This window comes from Corylus avellana, chromosome ca7, assembly GCF_901000735.1.
Source record: "Corylus avellana chromosome ca7, CavTom2PMs-1.0".
NCBI lineage: Eukaryota > Viridiplantae > Streptophyta > Magnoliopsida > Fagales > Betulaceae > Corylus > Corylus avellana.
The window spans coordinates 10,374,717-10,396,040 of NC_081547.1; the positions used below are offsets into that span (position 1 = coordinate 10,374,717).

Consider the following 21,324-nt stretch of genomic DNA (forward strand, 5'->3'; position numbering starts at 1 on the left):
TTTCAATTTATTTTTTATTTTTTATTTTTAAATTGGTTTATTTTCTGTGTTGATTATATATATATATATATATAGAGAGAGAGAGAGAGAGAGAGAGAGAGAGAGTTTCTCACGTGCTGGGTTTTGGCACGTCAGAAATTATTTCTGTTTCAATTTTTTTTTTTTTTTTTTAAATCTGGTTTATTTCTGACGTGCTAAAATCAGCACGTCAAAAATTTCTGACGTGTTAAATGTTAGCACGTTACTAAAAAAAAAGCGGGATTTTTAACTTTTTCCCACTTTTTCCTATCTTCTTTCCCTCTTCTTTTTCCTTTATAATTCTTTTATATATTTGGTCATTTTTCTCTCATTTCCAGACTCAACTGTCTCTCTCTGTCTCTCCTCTCTCTCAATCTCCCTAGCTTCTCTATGCAGCCGGCCAGCTCCCTCTAGAGGGAAGAAGAAAAAGGAGAAAAAGAAGAGGAAGAAGAAGAAAAATAAAAGGAGAAGAGAAGCAGATCTGCACAAAAAAAAAAAAAAAAAAAAAAAAAGAAGAATAGAAGATAAGAAGATTTTTTTGGTTTCTTTGATTTTTCGTGTTGATTTTTTGATTTGGTTTTTGATTTTGAAGATTTTTCTCGGTTTTGAGATTTTGAAATGAAGGAAAGAAGAGAGAGGAGTAAGAAAATGGAGAAAAAGAAGAGAGGGAGAGAACTGGGGAGTAAATCTAAAATGGAGAAAAGAGAAGAAGAAAGAAGAGAGAGAGTAAGAAAATATAGAAAAGAAGAGGGAGAGAGTCAATGGGTGAAATAATATATATATATATATATATATATATAAATTTTAATTCGAATCACTTAATTTAAATAATATATATATATATATATATATAATTTTAATTGAAAAATAATTTAAATTAATAAATTTTTTAATTAAAAAAAAAATGGCCAAAATTTTTGACATGGCAATACAGCCACGTCAAAAATGTTATTGACGTGGCAACATTGCCACGTCAAAAATGTTTTTGACGTGGCAACACTGCCATGTCAAAAAATTTTGACGTGGCATTTTTAGCACATCAAAAACTTTGTTGACGTGCTAGAAATGCCACGTCAAAAATATTTTTTTTGACGTGTTACTCCCGACACGTCAAAAGTTTTTGACGTGTCACTGTAGACACGTCAAAAATCTGAGATTTTTGACACCCACCCTTTTGACCGTTGATAAACGTAAAAAATCACACGTCAAAAGAGGTTTTTGACGTATCAATACCATTGACACGTCAAAAACTCCTGGTAAAAAATTATCACCATTTTTGTAGTGAATGGGCAGAGATTTTCCTCAATCAAAGTCTTTCGAAAAGCTATTAGAGAGAACAATTTAAGAAATTGGAAGGATATAAGGTTTAAAAAGAATTACCTGGTCAAATATATTGTGGTATGTAGGGATCCAGGTTGTAAGTATCGGGTTTACGGTCGTAAATGTAAGGATGATGAGTCATTTGAAATTAGATCAATACAGGCCAAACACACTTGTACAAGGAAGTATAGGAATTCGACTGTGAAATCATCTTGGATTGCTGATAAATTGATTGACAAGTTTAGAGCACAACCTAACATGCCGTTGAAGACAATTCTTGGAGAAGTCAAAGATAAGTGTGGTGTTGATGTTAATAATTGGCAGTTGTATATGGCTAGAAGAATTGCAAAGGAAGTGATTCAGGGCAAAGTAAAGCTTCAATACAATAGGCTTTGGGATTATCGTGAAATAATTAGACAAACGAACCGGGGTAGTTGTGTGATAATGAAGGTTGATAGACCTTTACCCGACCATCCAGCATGTTTCTATAGGTTGTATTTCTCTTTGGCTACCATGAAGAAATGTTTTCAAGCTGGTTGTAGGCCTATCATTGGGTTAGAAAGATGTTTTTTGAAGGGTACCTTTAAGGGACAGCTTTTGTCTGCCATTTCAAGGGATGACAATAATAACATGTACCTAATGGCACTTGCAGTTGTTGAGGCAGAAACCAAAGACAATTGGATATGGTTTCTTAAGACTTTGCTATCAGATCTTGGCACCCCCTTGCATAAGGATGGACATTTATTTATGATCGTCAAAAGGTAACTATATTTTAAATTTATTATGTTTCTTTGTTTTTGTTTTTTGTTGTTTTCATCAAAAGGTAACCAAATTTTGTTTATTATTGTGACCGAGTGTAGGGATTGCAACCAACTTTTGATGTGGTTCTTCCCGGGGGTGGCCACCGGTTTTGTGTAAAGCATTTGTATGTGAACTACAGAGACATAGGTCATCATGGTCTTGCATTGAAGGACAAGTTATGGGCTTCGTCTGCAGCATACACTAAAGCTGAATTCCATAAGGCAATGGATGAATTGAAGCTTATAAGCCAGGATGCATACAACTATTTGTCAAAGATTGACCCAAGCTCATGGTCTAGGGCTTGGTTCAATACATTCCCCAAGTGTGATCTACTTGTAAACAACCTGTACGAGTGCTTTAATGCTAACATTATGAAGGCGCGTGACCTGCCGATCATATCCATGCTGAAAATGATAAGGAAGAAGTTGATGAAGAGATATCAAACAAAGAGGGATGACATCCGCACCACAATAGGTACAAGATGGTAGTAGGCCAAGTTTACATGGTCATACCCCAACTCCCTAGCCAATCACTGATGCTGAAACAGTAAGTTCCAAACTGTTAATACGTCAATATTCATTGTCATAACTTCATTACATTTGATTTACCAAGTTTACATCATCTTTACAGATTCCGCAAGCTACTGATGCATCTTTTAGAGGTAGAGGGAGTAATAGGGGTAGGGGTAAGGGTCAACTAGACTGCAAAGAGGTGGACCAAGAACTAAGGGAGGGCCTACTAGACTCCATAGAGGTGGGCCAAGGACTGGGGGAGGACCTATTGGACTGCATAGAGGTGGACCAAAGACTAGGGGTGGAGGTGGAGGTCAATTTCAGGGTACAGTGCACACATTCAGATTGTGTGGGCCTCCTCAATATCAAACACAACAGTCTTAGAGCAATGCTAATGTGAGCAAGTTATTTATAATATTATTTCATTGTGGTCCATTTAATTTAATGTGCATTTTACTTTTGAATGAAAGTTAATATTTTAATGTTACATAGTTTCAAGGTACTGTCAACACAGTATGGTTGTATGGACCTCCTCAAACACAGTCCACACAGTCTCAGAGCAATGCTAGTGTGAGCAATACAGACAATGATATTTCATTGTGGTCCATTTAATTTAATGTGCATTTTACTTTTCAATAAAAGTTAATATTTTCATGTTACATAGTTTCAGGGTACTGTCAACATAATCAAATTGTATGGACCTCCTCAAACACAGTCCACACAATTTCAGAGCAATGCTAGTGCTACTGTGAGTACTTCATACATTAAGTGTTTCTTTTATTATTTTTTCCTTTGAATTTGATGGTTGGTTAATGTGAGCACACACTTATCGACATAGGAAGATAGGACATCACAACAAGGGTTTGCTCAACCAATTGGATATTCTCAGCCTCCTCAACCACAATTGGGGCTTACTACTATATGTACATCAATGTCTACCAGAAGAGGTAAAACTATTGTACCAACCATGGAGAAGGCAATTGCAGTAATGGAGGCTAACAAGACAAAAAGGAAGAAGCTAGATTGGCAAAAATATTAGATCCAAAGAAAGGGATTGTGAAAGTAATAATTGGTCACGTTCGATGTGTAATATAATGGTTAATGTTAGAGACATTTACCTTGTGAAAACAACAATTAGTCATTTTGGATGTGTTTTTGTTAACTTATATTATTGAGAGATTATGAACCAATTTTCAGTTTTAGGAAAGTGGACCATTCTAGGATAATATAGAAGCAAGCTATTTATAATATGTGAGATTACAATGGTAGACACATTTGAAATTTTAGCATTTTTAATGATAGTTTGGATTAGTTACTTTTTGCAATTTAAATCTTTACTCTCTGATTTTTTTTTCTTTTTCTTGGTATTATCCGGTTGCTAGTTGAATAATAAGCTCAAGAATGGAGGATATATAGATGCATTTTGGGGATAGGGAGACTATCCATTGCTCTTTGGATCTTTTGCATGCATGCTTTATCATAGTCATATCATATACAAATCATATCATCATTGCACCAACACCATCAACAAGAAATAACTTTGCAAATTAATAGCAAGGTGAGTAAAAGTTCATACATTAATAGTTGCATCAACAAAAGAAGTTCAACAAAACTTAATAGGCAACATTGTTTTTGCACTTTAAGACCATCCACTGAATGAAAGTCCTTAAACTACATAGGTTTCTCCCTCTCATGGCAACATTGTCATGCTAACAGTGCAAGTGCAATGATGTTTTTCCCTATCACTAACAAAACAAGACAACAACAAAAATGCTAAAATCAAACAAGTGGCCAATGACATCCTTAAGTTTTTTTCTATGCTATTGTTTTTGCACTTTTCAGCATTAATCTGCAACGTCAATTTCGCCAGTTCAGCTTAAAAACCCTTATTTTGATAAGCTATTTGGGCATTGAACTGTGACACAGGGAGCATAGCTTCTTCGTCCACCCAGATAAAATAATCACAACCACGATCACCATCTTTTTGCATATTTCATAAATGAGAATTAGTCACCAATTATGCAAACACCGTTAATTACTTATCATATGATTCACATTAACAGAAATATTCAAGACGCAAGAAAATGGGAACAATAAACACCTTTTGTGCTTTTTTTAATGAGATTAAAAAATGCAAAGTTAAGACAGATTGGTTGAAACAAGATAATTCCAATCAAACATCTTAGTGACCCACGTATTCACAAACAAACGAACAAAGAAACTTATTTCATACAACCCCTAATTTTTAAAACCCTAAATTTGCAAAACTTTATTTTGAAACCCCTAATTTTTCGAAAAAAAAAATATATATATATATATATATATAATCGAACCTTGTATTTTGGAGGATAAATGAATAGCAGAAGTATCAAGCAAAAGGGTCAAGCTCAACCATAATCTGCCATCAACCATAAATTTCCTCAAAGTTAATTCAATCTCAAACTGTTCAAATACACGCAACAACAAACAGGTATCCTATTTTTGTGATCAACAACAAAATAGACCAGGACCAAAGAGCAAACACAAGCCTTCAATAAAAGTGACCAATGAAACTCCCATGTTCATATCCTGGAACCTATTTGTCATCCACAAAGCAAGACTGAAAATTAGGTCAACTTGGACCCTTTCCAAACCACGAAACAAACTGCAGTTATAAACAAGCTTCTTACAACAAAGAGCACAAGATGCCAATAAAAACTTCTTCACAGTCGGTTATGTGTGTAGGGGAAAAACAATGCATGATATTCCTGATTGCAATATAGTAATATACTAATATATCCTTAACAAAGGGAGCTGCACCCAAGATGAAAAAAATAAAAAATAAGAGCTAGAAATCCAAGTTATCAGAAAGAATACAAGCATCAACCTGTTATACGGACCCAATAACAATGGCTTGTGACCAAACCAATAATGTGCATCATATCTAATACAAATTCCACCAAACAAGTCCAAGCAGAAAGAATTACAAGACATCAATGCCATGTCATGTTGGAAAATTTCTTAATCATTAGAAATGAAGGGTTCTTTATAATAACCACTCCAATAAGGACTCCACCTTTCTCACCAAGGACGTAATTTCGAGCAACATAAAAGTACTAATATTGGGTTTAAATATCAGGTATCCTATTTTTGGATGAAACCATGACCCAGCCATTCAATAAGTCACAAACAGTAGAAAAGAAAAGCAACCCCAAAGATGGACCAAAAAAAGAAATCATGGCATGGTAGAAAGGAAGAAGAATAAGTCCACTCAATATTCATATTATTGAGAACATCAAACGACAGCCTAACAAACCCATAACATATCTCCAAAAAAAAAATTGCAAAGTTAAGACAAATCGATTGAAAACAAGGTAATTCCAATCAAACATCTTAGTGAACTCGCAATTCACAAACAAACGAACAAATAAACTTATTTCGTAAAACTCCTAAAAACTCCAAATTTGCAAAACTTAATTTTGAAAACCCTAATTTTTCGAAAAAAAAAAAAAAAAAAAAAATCAAACCTTGTATTTACTGCATCCAATAAATATTCTACCAAGATTTTGCCGCGTGCATCAAGTCATCACTGTGATTCAATTCCGCATAGGCATTTCGTACGCACAGGACTGCTATTGGTAGACTTTGCCAACGAACTTCCCACCGACAATCCACTGGCACTCACATCGTCAGCGAACTCAGTTGCAATCTTGTCCATAGTTGACGAGTGGGATGGTTTTGAGCTCTCTTACAGGTGAGCGGAGAGGAGAAGGTTATACACTGCTGCGTGGCAAAGGGAAGTGGAGAAGAAAATGGAGAAGAAGACCCACTGCGTGTTTCCGCTGCTCTAGGGTATTAAAACTTATGAAAATGGCGACGTTTTGATTCCTTCAATCCATTTTTTTCCAATCAATACGGCGTTGTTTGGGGGACTTCTTACATTTTATTTTTTTCATCCTAAAGGGGTATTTTAATAACTTAACTTTGCCAAAACGACATCGTATTAAATTTTTCATTCTATTTGACGGTAATGACTAACGGAGTGACCAAATTGCAACTGATTAGTAGTTTGAAAGGCTACTTTATTACATTTTGAACATTTGGGGGCTAAATTATATTTTTTCCTTTGAATAATCAAAATAAATACTAGAGTGCATTTACAATTTTTTTAGTTTAATAAATTGTAATTAATAGTATCATATAAAGTGTTTAGATGACGAGTGTCCTAAGCTTTTTTTTTTTTTTTGAGTAAAAGACAAACTTATCATTGATAATAATCAGAAAACACAAAAGTGAGAAAACACTTTGTGGGTATAATCACGCCTGAGCATTTTGCTCCGTGGCAATGATCTGTTTGATACAATCTGGAATCATCTCCCCCCAAACTCTATCTCCTGAACAACCCAAAGCTTCTCTATGTGAGCTGCTTTATTACCTTCACGGCTTATATGTGTGCATTTCCATTGATTGAAAGACAACAAAACCAATCTAGTGTCCGCGATCAAATGTCCATACCTGCTCTTGTCAGAGCTCCTGTATTTCAGAGCATCGCAGATCAGTTTGGCGTCACCTTCTAGCCAGATGTTTTGATGGCCCAAAGCCTTGCATAGATTCACGGCAAAGTAACTTGCCATACTTTCAGCCACAACTGGTTCAAAACTGCCGCTTCTAGATAAGCTTTGAGCCGCCAGTAACCTCCCGGTCGAGTCCCTTACCACGACGCCCAGCCCAATCCGTCCCCGAGCTTTATCCAAGGCTGCGTCGCAATTAGCTTTAACCCAATTCATAGGAGGCTTCATCCAAGATATGGGGCTTATCATCCCACTTTCCGAAGGGTGCGGTAGATCCTGACATTGGATCTTGTCCAATTCTTCAATGGCTAACATCGCTTCCCGTACCACTTCATTCGGGTGAGAGAAATTCCCTTCATGAACCAGACTATTCCAGCGGAACCATAACTTACGTGAGATTGCAACAAAAATTCGAAAATCCTCCTTCTCACATCTCAAAAAGAAATCCTCCGCCAGATTAAAGAAATCAGTTCCCCTACAACAAGCCTTTTGAAAAATTATCTTACTTGCCCCCCAAACATCACCGGCAGAAGGGCACTCCCAAAGGATATGGAAAGGGTTCTCAGGCACCTGATTACAGATTGGGCATTCAGGCTCCATGATAACCTTTTTCTTGACCAAATTCTCTTTTGTAGGGAGTAAGTTATGACAACACCTCCACATAAAATTTTTCCACGTGTTTGGAACATTCAAAGCCCAAATACCAGCCCATAATTTACTCACACCTCTGCGAGTTGAGCATTCTGCCTTGTCATAATCTTCAAGCTCTTTTGCTATATGGTAAGCACTACTCACAGAAAACTCTCCCTTGGCAGTCCCTCTCCAAATTTTAACATCTGGCCGGTTGGTCAAGCTGGGTGGTATTGTTTGTATTGCCTTACATTCTTCATCATTAAACATCTCCTTGATCAGGTTTTCATTCCACCAATGTGTATCTTGATCTATTAAGTCGCACACCCGAGCCTCCTCATAACTGGTGGGCAAAGAAGAATGGACCTTATATGTTGAGGGGATTGGCAACCACTTCTCACCCCTAATTTTAACACTTTGGCCATTACCAATCCTCCAAATCAATCCCTCCTTTAGTAGCCCTTTGGAACTATGTATACTTCTCCATGCAAAAGACGGCTTATTTCCCAATTGTGCTTCAAGGATCGAGCAATTCGGATAGTATTTTGCTGTCATTATCCGGGCCATGAGACTATCCGTGTTCTCCCATAACCTCCAACATTGCTTAGCAAGCAACGCTTTGTTGAAAACATGGAGATCACGAAAACCCATCCCTCCTTTATCCTTTGATATCCCCATCCTCGCCCAACTCATCCAATGTATACGTGTGTCGTTTGCTTGGTGACTCCACCAAAACCTTTGCATTAAGGAATTTATCTCATTGCAAAGAGTCTTTGGGAGTAGAAATACAGTCATCGTATATGTTGGAATTGCTTGAATAACCGCTTTGATAAGGATTTCTTTTCCGGCTTGGGACAAAAACTTTAGCTTCCAATCTTGTAACCTTGACCAGATCCGATCCTTAAGGCTTCGAAATGCACTTACTCTTGATTTTCCAACTAGCGCCGGTAACCCCAAATACGTATCGTACCTTTGGGAATATGGGATGCCCGCCACTTCTACAATTTTTTCCTTAATCTCCCTAGATGTATTACGACTAAAAAAGATAGCCGTTTTCTCCTTGTTCAATCTTTGACCCGAGGCTTGTTCATACTTATTCAGAATCGTTGATAGCCGATTCCAATGGGTTAAATCCGCCTTACAGAATAATAAGCTATCATCTGCAAAAAATAGGTGGTTCAGGCGTGGTCCATATTTGGAAGTAGGAACCCCCGTAAACTCACCCATTTCATCCGCTCGTGTCAACTGAGAACTCAAAGCCTCTGCACATAAAAGAAATAAGCAGGGAGATATTGGGTCACCCTGCCGTATTCCCCTAGATGGCCAAATTTTTCCCACCGGGTTACCATTCACCAACACAGAATAATTCGCTGTACGAACACACATCATTATCAATTTCACCCACTCCGCCGCGAAACCCATCGCCACCATCACAGCCTCCAAAAAATTCCACTCCACTCTGTCGTAACAAACATATTCGTAGATTATTTTCAAAAACTATAACAAACATATTCGTAGATTATTTGCAAAACTCTTTGCGATTTCTGCATATAAATAATATATGTTGTCACGACACAAATACAGATAAAAAATAGTCATTTTACTTGGCATGTTTTTGGTAATATAATCTGAATTATAACGTCCACAATTAACAAAGGTTACATACTGTCTCGGGTGCAATCTTGAACCTGTAGTCTACTGAATCACACATGAATAATACTCAATCACATAACGTCATCTTAATTTGCATTTTGGCTTATCCCATGAATCACCTTACTTTTCCACAATCCCATTACTCCCTGAAAAGGACAAATTACAAAAGAATATATTGGTAGTTTGAATTATTTCAATATTGATTAATCTTCTATAAATTGACTAACTATGAGATAATAATGCTCCATGAAATCTCACCTGTTTCCACATGTACTGGTTTGTACTGGTTTGTATTTGAAATCATTTTAATGACGTAATAAAGTTTTTTTTAAAAAAAAAAAAAAAAAATCTCTTATACGTTGAAAATTATAAAATATGCTTATTTTTATCAAGAAATGAATATTACAATATGGCTCATATATAGAGAACCATCATTAGTAGAAATATAAATAACAGGATTAAAAACACTAAAATTGGGAACAAGATCGAGGAGCCGGTTCTTTATAATTAAGGGGTATTTTTGCCATTTCACTTTTCTTTTTTTTTTTGAGACAAAAATAACGCTCAACTATAAAGAACCGGCTCTTCGGAGATGATTGAATTCAGGGTAAGTGAGAAAATGAAATTGAAGGTTTGCATATCACATGCATTATGGTATCAATTTCCCTTTAATGTCACCTCTATTGGTGAAGCTACATGATTAAAAACATGCCACCCAAAAAGATCCATAATTTCAGTTGCACTCCCATCATAAACTATACTAAAAAGTTTAAAGGACTTAATTGAAAAATCAATGACACCAAGACCAAATTGATACCAATACCAAGCTACAAGGATCAAAAATGTATTCAACCAAAGAAAATGATATAGAGAACATTACTTCACTAATTGAAGCCAGAAGTAACAATATAGACAATAATATTGCTCTCAATAATTCAAAAGGCATTTCAATCAGCCGTACCTTAATGACAAATAGATTTACTGAACGGTTTAGATCTATTAATGATTTGATCGATAAGGCAAGAACAGGTGAAGCTCCATCAACCTTGATGTCCTTCCTTGTCATAGTCTATCTCTTCTTTAAAATTGCTACATAAATCAACTAACCCACTTATTAAGGTTTTAGAAACGAAAATAACAATGTTCTCATATCTCTGTTAGTAAACTTCCTTGATGCCTAACCAACCATCCATACAAAGCATCATAAAAAGAAGCATCAAAGGAACCAATTCTAGAACGCATACAGATTAGTATCTTTATTTCTTTTTGGACAACTAAAATGATATTATTTACAATGTTACAAGTACCCGGATCTTGTTTCATGCAAATTTCTACTACCCAGGGTCGGCTTGCTTGAGCTAAGATTTGGAGGAACCTGTGCGTTCATCTCAGCAAGTTCTCTCACTCGTACCAAAATTGGCTCAGGGATGGGCATTGAAGTAGGCTTCCGCTATCATAGACCACAAAAAGAAACTACATAAGCTAAACCAGCCACAAGAAAACAAAAGTAAAAATTGTAATGCTTCCATATACTGATTATTGAACAGCACTATCAAATTTTCCTTCAATAAAGTAATAATCTAAGGTCAGTAATTACAGTGCACATGCTCATGCTCAAGCAAATTCTATCACACAGATATAGTAACATACTAACATATAGTGATAGCGGAGCCGGTAAAAATCCAAAAAAATTAAAAATAAAAGCACAAATCTGAAATAATTAAGAGAGAACATGATGATCACATAACAACCACTTGTATAAATGCTGAGCAAAGAGTTCAAAAAAGCACCACATTGGACGATAACATCAGGTTGAACACCCACCCACCACCACAAACCACTTAAATGAAAGAAAGCAAGGGGAGAAAGAGGGGGCAAAAAATAGCATTAATGCTTACCCCATCATCTGGAGGTGTCTGTGCAAAGCTAGCTTTGAGCAGGTTCCTCCACTTGTCCTGCATGATAAAACCTGTTGTCAGCCTAAAAGTATTTTAGAAGGACAAATCCCACAAATTTGCCTCTCATATCAAAGTAACAATGTCAAATGAGTAAATGTTAATTGGGGAATACAAATTTAAATGAAAATTTGTACCTTCAGATCAACAGATGTGCGATATGAATAGGATGCAAAAGCAAGCCGTTTGATCTCAGACCACCTCCCAGGTCCACACTTAGATACACCCTCAACCAATTTCGTAACCTCAACAAGAGTCCAAGCTCGATGATGTTTCCTTCTCCTTCCACCTTTGGCTGTGGGAACAGTTACTACATTATCATCTGAATTATCCCCGGATGAATCTGCCTGTCTCAGCCCCAAATTTTCCCCGACTTCAATTCTGCCCATTACTGAATGCTGCCTGTCTTTCTCTACTTCAGCAAAAAACTACGCAGGAAAAAGAATGGACCACTAACAATGAAATCAAAGAGTAATTATGTTATAAAAACAAAAGATAATACAGCACTTTATTGCTCAATAGAAATGGCATAGCAGGAGATCAAAGGGAAGTAATCTTTTTTTTTTTTTTTTTTTTTTTAACAAGTAATCATTTCATTTTAAAAGAATGCAAAACAACTTAAACGATACAATTATACCATCTCTTTTCATCTCTTCCGCCTGTCAAATTGTTCAACAAATACTAGATAGATCCCCCTCAATGCAGCTGATTGTTGAAGGAAGTTAATAACATACCATATCAGCTGCTTTATCTGATCAACCATGGAGACTACTGCCACAACTCAAAATGTTTTTAACTCTCCCAGAAACAAGCGTCACCGAATAGGTCTGTAGCACCATCCAGAATCAAAAAACGACCTGAATATGTATACTAGTTTTTCGCCTCCACATGATAGGCTCAAGACCAGAATCATACACTAGCCAGAATATTAGCAACCCCCCAAAGAAAAGAAAATATTAGAACCCTCAGAATTGATTGAAGTTTAGAAATTTTAGCCCTTGACAAAAAGAAATACTAATTTATAGAAATTATTTAGAGGATGGCATGCAAACCAACTACAAAGGCAATAGAGCTGCTGCTAAAATATTACATAACAGTGTTTTTGCCAGATAAAACTGCCAATAACTGCAATATTCATCAATACATGAGTTTCTTCCAGACATAAAAACCCCAAACTTCACTGGCAAGTAAGAATTATCTAAGCAAATTGACAATAAAGGTGAAATTATCATCATGTGATGTACTCAAATTTGGTCTTACCGGCTGCTGGATCTGATCGGCAGAAGACCTCTTTTTCAAAACTTTGTCCCCAATATCATCATCTGTTCGAGAACTATGTACAACAAGGGCCTTCTTCACCAATTTAGCTGCCATGCCCATGCCACTTGGATTGAATTTCTACCAATTGAAATTCTAGATAAGCTCTTCTGTAGTATAATAGTTTCAGTATCACAAAACAAAATCCAACTTAGACAACCAAATTGGAGTAACCAGAATCGCATGCCATTAGTCTTCTATCCAACTAATTGCCATATCAGAGTCATTTTAGTATCAGACTCTACATGTTTAAATATCCTAAGGCAAGTAACCAACTACAACTTCACTCCCTCATTTGTCTTTTTATATAAATAGAATTTTCATCATTGGGCGTTCTCATGATCTACGCCTTTGAAAAATTGCCATTTTTTTGTTGGTTTGTTGTATCATCTGATCGCCAAAAACCACAAAAAAATGCCCCTAAGCAAGCATAACAACTTGCTTGTGGAATGTGCAATTACAAGTACACATAGTGAAGCAAAACCTGGCTTATTTGACAGCTAGCAGGAAGGAGGGCTGTGAAAGGACAGAACCTATAGATTTGAAATTTTGAATTCGCAACACAGTGCGTACTGAACAGGCAGACAGTACAAATCCCCTCAATAATCAAGTGGGACAAAACAGAAAAATGGAAGTTTTCAAAGGCATGGACTCTCTCTCTCTCTCTCCCTCATTTGTTTTGTTTTTAATTTTTTAATTTTTCATTATTGGGTGCTCTCATGATCTATACCTTTGAAAAAATGCCTTTTTTCTGTTGGTTTGTTGTATCATCTGATCTATTTTGCATTCAATGAATCATTAAATAAAATGCTAAAATGCCAAGGTTACTCCCACAATGCATAAGGACTTGCATGTGGAATGTGTGCAGTTACAAGCACACATAGTGAAGCGTAGCCTAGCTCATTTAGCCACTAGCAGGAAGGAGGGCTGTGGAAGGACTATACTATGTGGTGGTATCATCTGATCTATTTGATGTCAGTGAATCGTTCAAAGACACTCTAATACCAATCCAATCCACAACCTATAAGGACTTGCGCGTGGAATGGGCAATTACAAAGCACAGAGTGTGAAGCATAGCCTAGCTCATTTGACAGCTAGCAGGAAGGAGTATTGTGGAAGGACTACACTATATGCTTAAGAAGCAAAAAGCTAAAACTCAAAAGTCCAGATAAACCAAGCCATATTCATATAGTTTAGATATCTAAGGTGTCACATACCATAAGAGCCATGACATTTTTCCTTGGACGGCTTCTTCGGACCCGAGAAACATACGGAACCTGAACACCAGATCCTCCAAGAGAGTCCAACCTGGTGACAACAGTTCTCCCATCTGAAAGAACATTTCTAACAGGCCTGACACAAGATCTTGGAGACATCTGTCCAAGTCCAGCATTCTTAGGTGAACTCATCAACCTTGGGCTATAATCTCTGGATTCTACTTCAGATAGTTCTTCAATATATCGCTTGGTGGGCTTCCGAATTCTTTTGACTCCTCTCTGTTCTGTTGGGAGATGGTCACTTCCACTATCAAGTTCAATACTATGATTTCTCAATTTCTTGCCAGAACCAATTTGATGATCTTCCACTTGACTACCGTGGCTAGTTGGTGAATCTTTGCAGCTAACATCGGTTGCTACAACTGCTGGATCCTGGGTGACTGAACCATCCACATTCTGATTGCATTCTTCTTCAGCATTCTTCAACAATTTGTTATCTTTAATAGTGAAGGTTGTGGTGGATACATCACAAGAATTGGTCAACCCCATGGCAATCCTCCTTTTAAGCCACAGCTTGTCTTTTACAGTAGTTTCTCGCCCAAATGTTGCCTTGAACACTTCATGAAGCTCTCTGATTGATAGTTTGTCCAAGCAAATTTCTCCATTTAACTTGGAAAAATCAGGGTTTGAACTAGAACCAGTACAGAGAGCAGAAGCTGATGATCCACTTTCTGCCATTTTATCAGGAGGCTTGGGGCACTCCCCAGTGCTTCCAGATTGATTGATGTGATTGTCATTCAAACTGGGTGCTGATAAAGGAAAGCTTTCCTGCAAGGGAATTTCAGGTTGAGGCTTCTCATCAATACCAAGCAATTTATCATGCTGATCAGAACATTCTCTGTCTAAACTGCAATTATACAAGTAGAATACTGTTCAGGAGATCCTTAACAGAGATTTTTCTCACATTTGACCTTTTGCAACATCTCCTCAGTGCATTACAAAAGAATTTAAAGGCCAAGAAGGATCCAAGGCAATTAATTACCATATAACCCAAAATCAAATAAATATTTGCACATCTAGAAGCATATATATATATATACACTTACATATACCAGCCAATGGGAAACCAAATAATCCACTTGGAGTTATGAAATTAAAGTGTATAGTTGGCATGATAGATATCTGTGCACAAGGGGAAGTAATCTATATCCAGCATGCCTTTTCTTCCCCTCCTTTTGGTGCTAAAATGATGCAAAAGAGTGAACCATATATTTGCTAATTCAAGCATGTCTGTCTAACACACTCGAAAACATTATGAATTTGTCACTAACATTATTTCTAATCCCATCAAATCCTATTGGCAACACTCATTCATATATATACTGGACTCACACCAAACATTCAGAATTTACAGCAACAGAAACTCATTTCATATTCATTTCCTAATTCTTATTGAATCCCTAAATATAATCAAGACATATCCACAAGTCAAACATCCAAGTTGATCTTCGTGTTTTCATCTCATATCATTGTAATTACACTTTGAAGTTATATATTGATCCAACTAAACAAAATAATGTTCATAAAACTGAAAGTACAATGTGCTATAATAACAAAGAGAGTTTTCCTTGGTCTTTCTACATCAACTTATGGAATAGAACTTTGGTCCATTGCATGTTAGGCATGAACCATCACAAAAACAAGAATGAAGACCATGCAAGAGATTTACAACCCATGTGACAAGAATAAACACGAGCATTTTCTGACTGAAAAAAGGGCTCCAACATGTTGATTTTTTACCTCAAAGGTAAAACCATAGTTGGTGCCTTAAATGCAATGATAAAACACATGGAAAGAGAATTCCTTGTCTGACAAGGCAAAATGCTCAAGTAAAGATGCCCTTGTAGCACGGCCTTCCATACATAGTTCAATTGTTGCATGAATGGATCAGCTGAAAAGGTTGACTAGAAACTCATCTATCCAGCATAACAGAACCCGTATCAACAGTGAAATAATAGTAAGAAATCTAAAGAAGTAAATAAAAAATATTGCAGCAACACCATCTAGAAAATAAATTTACTCTAAAGAAAATGATAAATCTACAACAAATCTAGGTAAAAATGGTGCACCACAGGTGGTCTCCATGAACTTATATAGTAATTAAAAAGTGCAATAATTTTCATTTAGATTTAATAACTTAATAAAGTTGCACATGAATCGCCTCAACTAATGATTTTTAACCAGTACCACAATATTAAAAATATAAACCAAACAATAAAAAGAGATAGGATATTTTATAGCAGCATTAATGCTGTTCAAAACAAGTGGTTATGGCAAGAGTCATACAATTAATGCTGTTCAAAACAAGTGGTTATGGCAAGAGTCATACAATTAATGCTGTTCAAAACAAGTGGTTATGGCAAGAGTCATACAAGTAATGATAGCTAATCAATAATCCATTCAATGCTGGAACAGAGCAGGAACCTACATCCCAACAAAGAAAAAAAGAATAGAGAAACCAATACCTCAAGCTGTGCATTTACTTTACCAGCATCAGCTTCTGAGTTCTCGGACTTTAACAAACCTGTCATATATTGCTCATTCAGATACAGAAACTCAAATGGAACAGAAACATAAGATAAAAAACATGTGTCTGAATGATTTAGTGAACCAAGTTACTGATAATGCAAGATCTGTTCCAGTACTGGACTTTCAAGATTTCATCTACAAAACATCTAAAAACTCATATAATTCTTTGTTACATAAACCTTGGCCCTTATGGCAACAACCATGAGAGAATCTGTAACTTGAAGAGAACCAATGATTAGAATAAGGTTTCACATTATCAGAAGGAATCAAAAGTTGGAAACCAACCCCACCGCCTCCAAAAAAAAAAAAATAAATAAAGAAAAAAAATTCAATCTCAAAATAAAACCCAAAAACTGCACTTGCAGCAAATTGGATCCAAATTGTCCAGCCTAGTCATATCCAAATTCGCTGCGCTTGCAGCAAATTGTCCTCACTCCAGCAGTATGCAGAGTACACGTCTGTATCTATCTACTTTATATCGTTGTTCAAAATGAACCATAATTATAAAACTAAGAGAGGAAGAAGTAGTAGTAATTGTATCACAAGCAGACCTGAGCTTTCTAACTGATTCTTCCCAGGGGATGACCCTCCATTGCATATGTTCCTTACAGTCTGCCCACCGTCAGCAACCTCATGCATTTCACTCTTGTCATCTTCAAGAAAATCCTCCACCTCCATTACTTCGTCATCTGTCGCGGGCACTAATCTCCCATCTCCTTCAACCTGGAGATCAGATAAGATATCAGAGCATACTAAGATGGGAAGTAAGATGAACGCAAATAAGAAGTTAATACGAACCACTAAACCTTTTTACTTTAAAATAAAAAATAAAAAATTAGGTACTACCACACCAAGATTGAAAGTTGGATGTCCTTTATTTTATTTCCCTCTCATTTTATTTTTTTGCTGTGTCATTTGTGAGTTTGAAGTCATTAAAGTCTTCCCTTAATTGCGTCACCACCAATTGCAAAGATAAACAACAAATTTTTTTTTTGATAAGTAATAATCAAGTTTTATTAAAAGCGTAAGACACCCCTACGTACACTGGAAGCATACAAGCGGAAACACCTAACTAGAAAAAAGAAAAACCGAAGCTCACCCACATAAGAACCTCGACAGACCCACCCAAAACCCTCAAAAAACAAACACCCAGAGAAGCCCAAAAGCCCTCAAAAAAACAACAAAATTGTTCAACGCAATTCAAATACATTCAATTTAAGTAGAGGGAAACAAATAGGGGGCAAAGGAAAGAATGAGGAGAGCATAGATGTAGAACTAAATTTCTTTCAATTTGTTTTGGCTTTCTGTAGAAGTAAGGTGAGAAAGAAAACAATCACAGGAAAAGATTAATAATAAGGCCCTCCCTTTCACACGCACACTACCTTTTCCTTTCGCAAAGAGAAAAGAACTCAAAGGATGCACTTTCCACATAAGATCTAACTTGCATAAAGGAAAGGTGGGATATGGGCCTAAGATCAGGTTTTGGTACGATTTATGGTGCAAGGACCAACCCCTGAAGGCTGTTTTTCCGAAGGTGTTTAGCATTGCTCACTATAAGGAGGCTTTGGTGGCAGAACATGTGCAGTTTATTAATGACACTCTTCAGAGGAATATTACTTTTACCACTCCAGTGATTGATAGGGAGGTGGAGTTGGTCTCTTTGTTCTTTAACCTCTTGTACTCTCTCAGATTGAGACGAGGTGGCGAGGATAAAATCGGTTGGATCCCCTCCAAAAGGCAAACGTTCGATGTTAGATCCTCCCCCTCCCCCTCCCCAAGTGAGGGGAAAATAAGACTTTTTTGAGAGTAGCATTTTTTTGTATGGACGGTGGTATTAAGAAAGATTTTTGTTTCGACAACTTGAGAAAGAGACACGTCATAGTGATGGATAGGTGCTTAATGTGCAAGAAGTGCATAGAGACCATAGATCTTCTTCTCCACTATGAAGTGGCTAAAGATTTGTGGGTTTTGATTTTCCACCTTTTTGGTTTGGAGTGGATTATGCCTCAAATGGTGCTAGAGTTGTTGGCTTGCTGGAGAGGTCAATTGGGAAGACGCCATAGATTAGAAGCCTGGAGGATGAGTCCTTTGTGCTTAATGTATTGCATCTAAAGAGAGCAGAATGCTCAGAACTTCGAAGCTTGTGGGAGAACAGTGTTATAGTTAAAAGCTATTAAGTTCAAATCTCTCTATGTTTGGATGGAGACTCACAATAGTTTTCGCTTTTCTAATTTTTCAGAATTTTTGGATTTCTGTTCCTCTTCTTCTCCCTAATTGAGGGTCTCTCTTATATAATTTGTGTACTTGGATTGCGTCCCTTAGCGTTTTATAATAAAAATTGATTGAATCATAGAAAAAAAAATCACAAGCTATTGAAAATGATTCTATTCCTTAACCACAAACAGAAAGTAAAGATGAGAGAAAAAAAAACAAAACAAAAACAACCAGCATCCTTTGGTCCATTCCATTTGAGATAAAAGCACATTGTGGCATGGCAAAACCTCTCTAAGAGAGATGGGGACCAGCCGGACCTTTTATGTTCTACGCTTGAATAAAGAAAATCCACAACATGTGATGGAGTCCAATTTTAGGTTACAAGCAGAAATACATATAAAAACTTTCAATTCTATGAAACCCATTAGAAGCACAAAGTGAAAGAAACGGACCAACTGCACTCTAGGAACAAAATGCAAGTAACACTAACATTCACAGAGCTCGTCTTTAGTACTGTCCTTCTTGGGGTCCCTTGGGTGCCTAGTATGGTGTTCAAAATGATGTCCTGCTGGAGAGGCAGGTGAGGGACAGAAAAATAAAAATAATCCACTAGCTTGGAAAGCAGCTCCACAGTCTTTGATGTGAAGTACAGAGCTGAACTATAGTGTGCTTGAGGGTGAGGAACGTTACCTAGTTGGTTTCCATCTCTCCTTCGCTGATATATCTTCTTCAGATTTAATTTATATTAATTCTTTGTACCAATAACATCAAAGACATCACTACCAGCTGAAAAGCATAACAGTCTTTGCCCTAAAGAGCTGCTTCTAGTTGCACTCAGCAGAATACCACATAAAAACAAGCCTTTCATATTCAACAACATTTTTTATATAAAACAACAACAAAAAAGAGCATTCAATTTGCATTTACATCTCAAGCAACCCCCAATTCAACATTTTTCATGCACAAGAGAGAACAGTTGTTTTCCTTTCAGTTTATATATAAATAAAAACAACATCAGCAACAAGATGATCACACACACACACATAACTACATACATTTAGTATGTGATAAAAAACTATATATATATACCCGGACAAGCTTGTAGACAACCGGATCGGCAATCTGCTTTGGCGAAGACAGAGCAGAGCTACCTTTCTCAACCCCAGTTTCTTCGACCTGCCCTTCATCATTCCCCTCAACTCCAACCACTGTTTCCATGGAAAATCCACCACATGCAACTCAAATACACAAACTGAGCACCCAAAACACATGAACAAAAAATAAATAAATACATAATTCCAAGTGAGCTCTGTTTTCTTTTCAAACTAAGACTTTATCCACCATATGCAATTCAAGCATACAAACAAGAGCATACATATTAATAAATAAATAAATAACACAGTGACACTATTAATTTTTACATTCAACCAAAAACATGTTTCTAGAAATAGTAACAATTATAGATACCTAGACAAAGACAAAATTTCTTTTTTAACTGACAAATTCGAAAACTCACAACCACATTGCAAAAACTCAAATTCCCTGAAATTAACAACTAAAACAAACCAAATTTGCCTCGGAGACTCCGAATTCCAATGCAATAGTACAAAAAAAGCTAAAAATTACTAAAAAAATGTTGCATTTCGAAGTTTAATTGAATGGAAAATGAAAATAAACCAAGCGAAACTTAGCGGGTTTGGGGCTCACCATAGGACTGTGTGACCAAGTTGACTCAGTCCCTGCAACTGTAAACCACCTCTGAAACGGAGCGATTCCGACTGAGTCCTAAAAAGCTTCCGAGACTGAGTTGAGAAAACGAGTAGTCGAAGAGATAGAGAGAGAGAGAGAGAAAGAGAAAAGGAATTGTTACAATAAATAATAAATGACCGGATTTTCCTTCTATTTTGAGAGCGAGAGAGAGAGAGATAGAGAGAGGTAAGAATGTGCGTCTTCTGGACTCGCTTTTCTAGTACGCTGTGTTTACTATCATACAGTTCGGAATTGAGATGTATTCTTAACTGAATTTGAGAGGTGGGTGTGGAGTCCGGGAGGTTTTGGTTTGGATTAGGATTTGGTTACTGTGGGCGACCCTTTTAGCACGTCCGGCTAATTTTAACTTTAATATAAAATAAGATGGGTTTATTGTTTTTTCGTATTTGGTAAAAAAAACTTTATGAAGTTACAATCACATGAATGAGTTTGGATATTTTTCCATTCAAATTTTTTTAACAATTTTTTTTTTTTCTTACATGTCCACACAAGAGGGGGAGAATGATTCGAACTAATAACTTCCGTTTCATTAGACGTGGTCCCAGCCGATTAAGTTACCTCTTGAAAACTTTTTTCACAAATTATTAGAGAGCCGACTTCGCCAAAAGATGGGCTACCATACCTGCTCCAAGATTGGTTTTATTTGCGGAACGCATATACAATCCCTAGAGCATCACCCTCCAAAATAATATTATGTAGGCCCATATCTATGTCAAATTCCACAACCTTCCTTACCGCAAAAGCCTTCGCAACAATTGGATTAATTATGTACAGCTTA

The 21,324-nt window shown here is 36.6% G+C and overlaps 1 protein-coding gene across 2 annotated transcripts; it reads right to left on the reverse strand.

The window, feature by feature from the left end:
• Nucleotides 1–10,372: 10,372 nt before the first annotated feature.
• Nucleotides 10,373–20,736, reverse strand: LOC132186340 (uncharacterized). 2 transcript variants are annotated; one of them, XM_059600266.1, is made up of 9 exons: nucleotides 20,484–20,736; nucleotides 19,866–19,984; nucleotides 17,114–17,285; nucleotides 16,499–16,557; nucleotides 13,974–14,801; nucleotides 12,700–12,837; nucleotides 11,577–11,867; nucleotides 11,383–11,439; nucleotides 10,373–10,934 (listed from the first exon to the last, which is right to left on the reverse strand). In XM_059600266.1, exons 3-9 carry the CDS (start codon nucleotides 17,238–17,240, stop codon nucleotides 10,782–10,784), a joined length of 1,653 nt encoding a protein of 550 aa, XP_059456249.1. In that variant the 5' UTR covers nucleotides 17,241–17,285; nucleotides 19,866–19,984; nucleotides 20,484–20,736; the 3' UTR covers nucleotides 10,373–10,781. The 2 variants fall into 2 exon arrangements, with proteins under 2 accessions (XP_059456249.1, XP_059456248.1); XM_059600265.1 differs by having other exon boundaries at nucleotides 19,866–20,028.
• Nucleotides 20,737–21,324: the final 588 nt, after the last annotated feature.

Excerpts from the sequence above, each read along its gene's own strand:
- LOC132186340 (XM_059600265.1), bottom strand. The coding sequence starts at position 19,994 with ATGGAAACAGTGGTTGGAGTTGAGGGGAATGATGAAGGGCAGGTCGAA. Across the intron at positions 17,286-19,865 it reads TTGTCTACAAGCTTGTCCGG|GTTGAAGGAGATGGGAGATT; the intron begins GTATATATATAT and ends TCTGATCTCCAG. Across the intron at positions 16,558-17,113 it reads GAATCAGTTAGAAAGCTCAG|GTTTGTTAAAGTCCGAGAAC; the intron begins GTCTGCTTGTGA and ends AATATATGACAG.